This window comes from Rosa rugosa, chromosome 6 (assembly GCF_958449725.1).
Source record: "Rosa rugosa chromosome 6, drRosRugo1.1, whole genome shotgun sequence".
Lineage (NCBI taxonomy): Eukaryota > Viridiplantae > Streptophyta > Magnoliopsida > Rosales > Rosaceae > Rosa > Rosa rugosa.
The window spans coordinates 1,119,356-1,129,355 of NC_084825.1; the positions used below are offsets into that span (position 1 = coordinate 1,119,356).

The 10,000-nt window shown below is 39.6% G+C and overlaps 1 protein-coding gene across 1 annotated transcript; it reads left to right on the forward strand.

The window, feature by feature from the left end:
* Nucleotides 1–3,703: 3,703 nt before the first annotated feature.
* LOC133714479 (disease resistance protein RUN1-like) lies at nt 3,704–9,569 on the forward strand. The gene is made up of 5 exons (XM_062140602.1): nt 3,704–4,300; nt 4,405–5,518; nt 5,652–5,971; nt 6,024–6,450; nt 8,376–9,569. Exons 1-5 carry the CDS (start codon nt 3,819–3,821, stop codon nt 9,567–9,569), a joined length of 3,537 nt encoding a protein of 1,178 aa, XP_061996586.1. The 5' UTR covers nt 3,704–3,818.
* The last annotated feature ends 431 nt before the right edge of the window (nt 9,570–10,000 follow it).

Below are 10,000 nucleotides of genomic sequence, written 5' to 3' on the forward strand. Positions count from 1 at the left end.
TCATTTCTTATGAAGAGTGCCAAAGCTCGTTCAAACAAACAGTCCAATTTTCTGCAGAAGCAAAACTTGGAAACTGGACCTGTAAGAGGTCCAGCAGTGTTTTCGGCCCAACCACTATATGAAAAGCTCTGAAAATTTATCAGGGTGATCTAAACTCATAGTGGAACATTTCTTATGAAGACGTCATGGTCAAAAACGGAGTGCTTGATGGAGATAAAATTGAAGGAATTTCCTTGTCTAGAAAGGCTTGGAAACTGGACCTGTAAGAGGTCCAGCAGCGTTTTCGGCCCAAACACTATATGACAAGCTCTGAAAATTTATCAGGGTGATCTACACTCATAGTGGAACATTTCTTATGAAGAAGTTACCGTCAAAAACTGAGTGCTTGATGGAGATAAAAATTGAAGGATAAGGGAGCAGAAAATGACTCAAACCTAACATTCCATTAAGTGTTTAAGTGCTCAAACCTAACCCATTATGATTTGTTTTTAAGGCCAAATAGTGTTGCTTGGTAGCCTATAAATAGAGGCTACAACATAGAACAATTCACCAATTCAAACAACAACAACACCAATTCATACATCAAAACATCTCTAAGATGATCTAAGTTCTCTCTAGAGCAAACCTCTCTAAGAGCAACTCCTCTCCTTCTCTTTCTCTTATCGGTGATCACACTCCTAGTCCTAGTCTTCTTGGAAGCCGACTTTCAGTGCCACCAAACCCTCTGTCAACGTACTTCGGTCCTAGTCTCCTCGGGAGCCGATTGTAGTACCACGACCACAAACCAATTCAGACACATTCACAACATCAAAACATCTCTAAGATGATCTAAGTTCTCTCTAGAGCAACCTCTCTAAGAGCAACTCCTCTCCTTCTCTTTCTCTTATCGGTGATCACACTCCTAGTCCTAGTCTTCTCGGAAGCCGACTTTCAGTGCCACCAAACCCTCTGTCAAAGTGCTTCGGTCCTAATCTCCTCGGGAGCCGACTGTAGTACCGCGACCACAACGGTTACGGAACCAGCCAAGCAAGGGTAACGCCCTAGCAACCCAGCCAAGCTAAAGTCATGCTTTAGCAAGATCTCAACACTTCTCGGTGATGTCGCTCTGCTCAATCTACAATATTGAGTATCGATTGTGTGAACAAGAAGAAACTACAGCAAAGTCCTTACCACAAGGCACAAAGAATCCCGCGACGAGGTTGGTGCTCTCCTCGTCTACAATCGCTTGATAGAAGTCAGGTCAAGGGACACCCCCGACGACCGCACCCGAACGGTGCTGGCACGCCTGCGCAGAAAAGAGACTGTTGACCAGCTGCAGCAAAATTGGAGCCAAACACCCCCCTTGGCTCCTCCTCCGCCACCTATTTTTTCTATTAATTTCTGATCAATTTAGTTCTGATTGGGTGTGTGTTGTTTAGTCCTGTGTTTGTGATTTACATGGAAAGTTGGTCTGGGTTGTTGATTTACATGGATTGCACAGCTGATAATAGAGAAGATCATCACCTCTGTTTATGGTTTTGAAATCGAGCAGCTGCTGGTTTAATGGAAGAGGATGGAATTGGGGACTGATTCAGAAGCGTTTACTGAAGCAGTGGGACCCACGACGTCAGATTTCTTCATATCAATGTTTCACTCGCCAGATAACTGCGCGTGGTCTGCACGCTCCCATTATAACCGTGGTCCACCTCAGGGGCGGATCTACATAGTAACTGGGGCGGGCTTGAGCCCGTCCGAGAATTTTGGGCCTAAAAAAAAAATTAGATGTATACTTTTTTTTTTTAGTTGGGTATTGTCCACCTCAAGCCCGTCCAGGCCGTCCTAATTCCTAAACCCACTCCCGAGTCCGAGTCTCCAGTTCACTCCAATCACTCGACCTCGACTTCTCGATTCTCCAGTTCGTCTCTCACTCTCTCCGGAGTCTCCTCCTCCTCCTCTAAACTCCTGGAGGCTGCAGCTATGCCATTCTCGGCTTCTCCACTTCTCTCAGAGAGGACTTCGACTTCTCGATTCTCCAGTTCGTCTCTCACTCTCTCCGGAGTCTCCTCCTCCTCCTCTAAACTCCTGTAGCTCTACCATTCTCGGCTTCTCCACTTCTCTCAGAGATCAAGACATCAACATTCAGGGGCGGATCTACTTCTCTTACTCTCCCTCTTCAATTTGGGGCAATGAATTCAAATATTCAATGTAAGATTTTGTTTAATTGAATCAATCCAATTTGGGGCAATTTATAGGGTTAAGGAATAAGGATTGATGTGAAATTCATGTTCGTAGGTTGTATTGGATTGAAGATTTCGTGGATTGAACTCATTGAAGAATGAACTAATGAAGGTTGCGGTCAGCCGGTCAAATTCTCTATTTCTATTGGTCTGGGCATTCTCTTCTTCTGCAATTTATTGTTTAATTGATGTGGGTTAAATGTGATGTGAGTTTAAATGTTTAATTGATGTGGGTAAGTGGGTTTGATTAATTGATTGTTTTCAAAACTTATCAAGATCCATCACACATCAGTGGCCGCTGGGTGCCTGGGTCCTCTTTGAGTTATTTCTGCAATTTTGCTGTGCAATTGTTGTGGCCTTGTGGGTTTAAATGTTTAATTGATTATTTGATTTCAATACTTATCAAGTGGGTTTAATTAAAGTATAAGGCAACAATTGTTGTGCTAATGAGTAATCAAGTTTGGGTTGTTTAATCAAGTTGTATAACGATGCTCACTAAGCAAGTTTGGGTTTAATTAAAGTGTTGTGCTAGTCAACTTTGTGTCTTTGTACTTCAAACAGGACTCAGGAGGCTTCTTTCTGTTTGTTTGTTTAATTGTGAATTGCACTATGATTCTATGAATTGGAAGTGGAACTACGAACTGGAACGTTTATTTTAGTTAGATTTAGTTAGTTTAGGTTCTTGTATTGCATTGCACGTTTATTTTGTTGTTGATTTTGTTTTTTAGTTTTGTATAGATATGCATTTGAGGGGTAAGACTCACTACGTCCCCCCCTGACTGACCGTCGAGATTCTCTATATATATATATATATAATTTTTTTTTTGTTTAAGAAATCCCAGCCCGTCCAATGGTTCAATCCTGGATCCGCCCCTGGTCCACCTGGACCATGGTCCATATTAGAATTTTTGGTACTATGCATGATAGTCAGTGGAGTGGACCAAACTTGCACTATCGTGGATTAGTGTGTAAGATGCCTTGCTATGTTTGATAAGTCACTTCAACGGAATGCTTCATTTTGAACAGTCGGTGAGAGCAATAATGGTGGCCTCTGAATAGTCTACTTTTTGAATGATTGAAAGGGACTCGGCTTCTCTGCTAGAATATGACTTGCTATAATGTGTTTGGATTTTACTCACAGCCGTCAGATATAGATTTAAGGGCAAGATAATGCCACATCAAGAAGCATCAAGAAGTCGCTTCAAGTTCATCCCTTGCAGTTTTTTTCTAGCAAATTATAGTTCTAGCAGAGAAGCCAAATCCGATTGAAAGATAGTTCACCGAAAGTGCTGAGAAATTTCCTCTGTGCTAGCTTTTTACTTCTGACTACTTTCCAGGAAAATGTATGCATGCATAGGTTTTTTACTTGGTGTTCTTTCATTCTGGTGAAGAATATAAGTTTATTCAAAATAGATGAGCTAATTAAGTTGCTGAGGGCAGAAAGAGAGCTGAAAAACTGATTGGGAAGTGTTCTAACCAGGTTAGTACAACTGCTAAGAACACTAGTCTTGCTGTGCAATTACTCATCTGTTTTGCATTCTGAATCTTTGTATTCATCGGAAAGGTTTGCTTATTTTGACTTGTTGATCTTCAGGCTATAATATGGCTGCTACTTCTTCTTGCTCTGCTATCATCCCTCGGGAGAAATATGATGTATTTCTTAGTTTCAGAGGCGAGGACACCCGGAATACTTTTACCAGCCATCTTTATGAGGCTTTATGTCGGACCAAAATCCAAACTTACATAGATTACAAATTGGAGAGAGGAGATGAAATCGCACCTGCCCTTCTCGAAGCAATCAGTGAATCTAAGCTTTCGATTATCATTTTCTCCAAAAACTATGCTTCTTCTGCATGGTGCTTGGATGAACTTGTGCACATACTCGAATGTAGAGATAAACAGTTTGTTATACCCATCTTCTACGGGGTAGATCCATCAGCCGTACGCAAACAATTTGGGAGTTATGCGGATGCATTTGTTGAACATGAGAAACGTTTCAAGGACTCAATGGACAAGGTGCTCAGGTGGAGAAAGGCTTTGACAACAGCAGCCAATATATCTGGGTTTGATTCCCAAACAATTAGGTAACTCATTCATTAACTCATGCGTCCATTTGTGACTTCTATTATGGCTATGAGTGTTACTGCATCACTTACTAACTACTTTGTCTTTCATATGTATATGGCAGGCCGGAGTCTGATTTAGTTAAGATTGTGGTCAATGACATTTTGGCGAAATTGAATTGCAAATTGCAAATCGCACGGGGTTTAGAGGGCCTGGTTGGAATGGAAAAACACATTCAACAAGTTAAATTTTTATTATGTCTCAACTCACTGGATGTCCAGATTGTAGGTATTTGGGGTATGGGTGGTATCGGTAAGACCACCATTGCTGAGGTTGTATTTGATCGTCTCTCTTCTCAATTCGAAGCTTGCTGCTTCATTGCAAATGTTAGGGAATCGGAGGCGAAACATGGACTAAATGATTTGTGGAATCAGATTCTTCGTAAACTACTGAAGGAAGAAAATCTATGTATGGCCACATCATCTCTTGTCTCAAATTTTGCAAGAGAGAGGCTTCGCCGTACAAAGGCCCTCATTGTTCTTGATGATGTGAATGAGTTTTCCCAATTAGAACTTTTAGCTAGAGGTGATTGCAATCTGTTTGGCCCTGGAAGTAGAATACTTGTAACAACCAGAAATAAACGCATATTTAGGAATAGTGTTGATAATGATAAGATATATGAGGTTAAGGAATTAGCCTATGATGAAGCTCTTGAGCTCTTTCATTTGATAGCTTTTAGAAATAAGTCTACCCCGGGTGATTATACAACTTTTGCAAAAGAGGTGGTAGATTATGCTGGAGGCAATCCATTGGCTCTTACAATCTTGGGCTCCGTAATATTCTGTCATTGCAAGAGCAAAGAAGACTGGGAAGGTGAATTAGTGAAATTAAAAAAATTTCCTAACAAAAAAATCCAGAATGTATTGAGGTTCAGTTATGATGGATTAGAAGAAAATGAGAGGGAGATATTTCTCGATATCGCCTGTTATCACAAAGGGAAGCATATTGATGAGGCAAAAAGAATTTTAGATGCCTGTGGTTTTTGTGCCAATGCAGGAGTAAAAATTCTCGTTGATATGTCTCTCATATCCGTAGGTGAATATTCAACACTTCAGATGCATGATTTGATACAAGAAATGGGTCGGGAAATTGTTCGTGATCCATGTGTTAAAAATCCTGGAAAACACAGTAGATTGTGGCTTGCAAATGATGTTCGTCATGTACTGACAAATAATACGGTAAGAGCCGAATACACTCTATTGAAAAAGAAAAGACCAAGCAAAATCTCATTTTCTATAAAAGTTTAGTAAATTTAGTGAAATAATTTTTGTTCTCTACTGTATGCTCATATATATTTTCCATTGATTTCAGGGTACTGAAGACATTGAGTGCATGGCCATGAAGATGGATCTCATTAAAGATTTATACGTGAATGTTGCATCCTTCGAAAAGATGCATAAGCAAAGATTACTAGATCTATACTCATGCTCGTACACCAGGGGTGTCAACAAATTGCACCTTCCTCCAGGTTTCGAGTTTCTCCCTGAGGCCCTTAAATATCTGGGGTGGGATTTCTATCCTTTGACATCTCTGCCATCGAGGTTTTCTTCAGAAAACCTTGTCGAGCTTCATATGCGCAACAACCGACTTGAGCAACTTTGGAATAAAGGCGTGCAGGTTTGCTTAATTTAGTTCTTGTGTTTGAATAATGGTGTGGAAAATATAACTCTTGCCATTAATTGTCTTTGATTTGTTACAGATCAATCTTGGGAGCATAAAACGTATCGATCTTAGTCACTCCGAGCACCTGGCTGATGTTTCAGCTCTGATTGAGAGTCCAACTCTCGAGAGCATTGACCTTTGGGGTTGTAAAAGTTTGGTTCAACTTCCTTCATCGTTTCAGAATCTTGCCAAGCTTACTTCTCTTAGTCTGAATGGTTGCTCCAATCTCAAAATTCTCCCAGAGATGCCAGGCAATCTGGAAGTCTTAGTGTTGAATCGGACTGCAATAGAAGAATTGCCTTCATCAATTTGGTCTCTCGAGAAGCTTCATCATTTGGATCTTGAAATATGTGAAGAGCTTAAGAATCTTCCAAGCAGCACTTGTAGGTTGAATTCGCTCCCAATTCTTGATCTACAAGGCTGCCGCTCTCTTGAGTCTTTGATAGCAGCATTTTAATGTGGTATTTTAATAGTTAATTCCTCACATTTTGCTTAGTTAATTCCTTAACGAATCGATTTTTAACTTAATTTCTATTTTTTTAGGTACATTGGAGTAGATGATGATGAAATGAGCATTAGGTCCATAATTACCTATAAATGATGGAGAAAAATGGAAATGTACTAAAAGGTCAATTTTACACATTTTCCTACTCCGGCTAGGAGAAACCAAGCCAAGCAAGGAAGAAGGAGCGGCCGCCTGACCAAATGAACTCCAAATGAGCTGAAACTTTCCAGATCCATTCTAGACATCCTAAGGATCGTTTCTTATGAAGAGTGCCAGAGCTAGAATTGAGCGGAAGGCCTTCAAACAGTCAGCCCAATTTCCTGCAGAAGCAAAACTGGAAAACTGGACCTGTAAGAGGTCCAGCAGCATTTTCGGCCCAACCACATGGAATAAAAATCTGAAATTTTACCAGGGTGATCTACACTCATAATGGAACATTTTTTATGAAGAGGTCATAGTGAAATTGGGAATGCTTGTTGGAGAAATAATTGAAGGAATAAAGGGGCAGAAACTGATCTAAAAACAGCTCAACACCACATGTTCAAGTTTCCTACCCACATGAAGAAAGCTAGATGCTTTTCTCTTTTTCCTTGGATATATTTTTCTGCTCCAATAGATCATCATCACTTCCATACTTCTACACCTTCATGCCTTGCTTTCATTTCATCATTACTCCATCTTTTCCATATTTTACAAACCACTTTCATTATTTTTCTTCCATTTATCATTTCACTCTTCTTTTTCTTCCCTATATAAACACCTTCTCCTCTCACTCTAAAGACATTTTCCTTCATCCATTTCATCTTCTTTGTCTCTCCATTTCCATTCCATTTTTTCTCTCCATTCTCTAGTTGCAAAATTCTGCGTTTTCAAGTAAGAAGAAGAAGAAGAAGAAGGAGCCGGGAATATCATATCCTCCATCGTCCACCTTGAAGGCTTGCTTCCAAGATTCAAGATTTCAACGTTTCAAGCACTCCATCTCCATCTCCAACTCACGGTGTAATTCATTCTTTTTCCTTATTTAATTTTGTAGGAATTTGTTTCTAGTTAACAATAACATTAAGGGCAAAGTTTAAGCCCAATTTCTATGTTTGAATAAAAATTGTGATTTCTTTATGTTGATTTTTATGTTGCTTATGTGAGATTGCTTAATTGATTTTGGATTATGGAAAACTTTTATATGTATGTGTTCTTTGATGGCCAACTTAGGATATATGCATGTAATTGGTGCTAGATTTAAGTAGTAAAGGTTTTGGACAAAAGTCGAAATCAATTAAGGAGGATTGCAAATAGATGGACTTTTTCATACTAGGTTGTGCACTTTGGTTGACATCCTTTCTTTGTTCTTCATGCATTGAATGTGTTCTTGATTAGCTAGTTTTCTAGACTATGATTGCATGTTCAATAGGTTTAATTTAGGTGCTTTCACTTAGATTAAATATTCAAGGAAAGTAAAATATGGGAAATCATTTGCTTCGAATGTTTCACATGGTCAACTTATTTCTCATGACATAGATAATCAACTATAGGAATTGTAATTGGATTTCATTCATATGATTGTAGTTTTGATCTTTGTTTCTTGTGTTCCACCCTTGTATATGTGTTTTTACACTTTCTTTATTTCATTTAATTTTAATTCCAATTCTATAATCTCAAAACCCCCCTTTTTATATTAACTTGTATATATTTTTATTCTTTATTTTATTTTTGTACATAATACTTTTTACTTTATTATTTTAATTCTTTATTTGTTTTTTTTTTACAATGACAGGTGTACCCTCAATCCCCGGAATAGAACGATCCCTATTTGCTTATACTACTAACGATGTTTTCAGGGTTAAATTATGCGCTTGCTTTGAGCGTATCAGTCTTTGCCTGTCGAGCTACCTTCTGGGCTTGAGTACCTGTTCATGAGGTTTTGTGAGAGTCTTGGGTCTTTGCCTGTCGAGCTACCTTCTGGGCTGGAGTACCTGTTCATGAGTGATTGTGAGAGTCTTGGGTCTTTGCCTGTTGAGCTACCTTCTGGGCTGAAGATACTGGACTTGAGAAATTGCAAGAGTCTTAGGTCTTTGCCTGTCGAGCTACCTTCTGGGCTGAAGAGACTGGAGTTGATCTCTAGCAAGAGTCTTGGGTCTTTGCCTGTCGAGCTACCTTCTGGGCTGGAGTACCTGAACTTGAGCGATTGTGAGAGTCTTGGGTCTTTGCCTGTCAAGCTACCTTCTGGGCTGAAGAGACTGGACTTGAGAAATTGCAAGAGTCTTGGGTCTTTACCGAAGCTGCCATGGCTTCTAGGACTGTTTGATGCACATGGCTGCACGTCACTAGAGACAGTCTCAAGTCCGATGAGGACTGCACCCATACAAGGTAGGGATCAATATGTCAACCATTCTGAAAAATTCGAGGAACTTTTATTTATGAATTGCGTGAAATTGGATCAGAGTGCACGGAGCAACATAATGGCTGATGCACAGCTTAGAGTTATGAGAATTGCAACTGCATCACGTCTCCTCAATAAACCCCGTATGATTAAAATTGTTTGTCCGGGAAATGAAATTCCAAAGTGGATGAGGTATCAAAGTGAGGGATGTTCGATAAATATCAAGCTTCCTCCTCATTGGTTTCATCAAGGCTTCCTCGGTTACGCTCTATGCATTGTGGTTGCATTCAACAACTATACGCCACCCGATATTAACAATTATTCCTACTTTGGTTGTGAAACCCATCACAAAACTAACAATAGTCACGAAGTTTGTTGGGAAGCCCTCCGTATAAGCCTACCAGCTATTCTCATCAATTCAGATCATGTGTTCGTGTGGTATTTCTGCCCTGAATTTGTTCGATTAGAAAGTGCAATCAATCGTGAGGATTGGGTAAAAGCATCCGAGGCCTCTTTTGACTTCAAGTTGTACCAAAATATTATTCAGACCCCAAAAGAAAGAAATCTCTGTGACCGCTCCACTGTGAGGAGAAATCTCTTTGACCCCTCCACTGTGAGGGTGAAAAGGTGTGGAGTCTCCTTGTTGTATGCCCAAGAGATTGGAAAATTACTTGGGAGGCATTGATGAAGATGAAGTTATGGAACCAAAACAAGCAGTAGAAGAAGAAGATATCATCATCAAAACTAAGAGACGACGGGACGAGTCTGAACTCAGTGGAAGTGGAACTGCAAGCTTCAAAGAAGAATATAACGACCAACTACCTCCCCAGAGTAGTAAAAGGAAAATCAACATCATGTGAAATGTTCACGTTCATATGCCATTTTATGTGGTATGTACTCTCACGAGCTTTGTTTTACATTTTATGGCTCTGCTTAGCTTATCCTCATAACAACTTGGATTTTGTTGTGGCTAAAGCATGTGGAAATTCAATTTCATACCTCAACTTGATTTGTTTTTTTTTTTTCTAGCTCTTTTGTGAATTAAGCTTTGTAATGTGATAAATTCTTAGTTAACGACGAGGAAGAAATGCATATAGCAAGAGTACTAGAAGAATC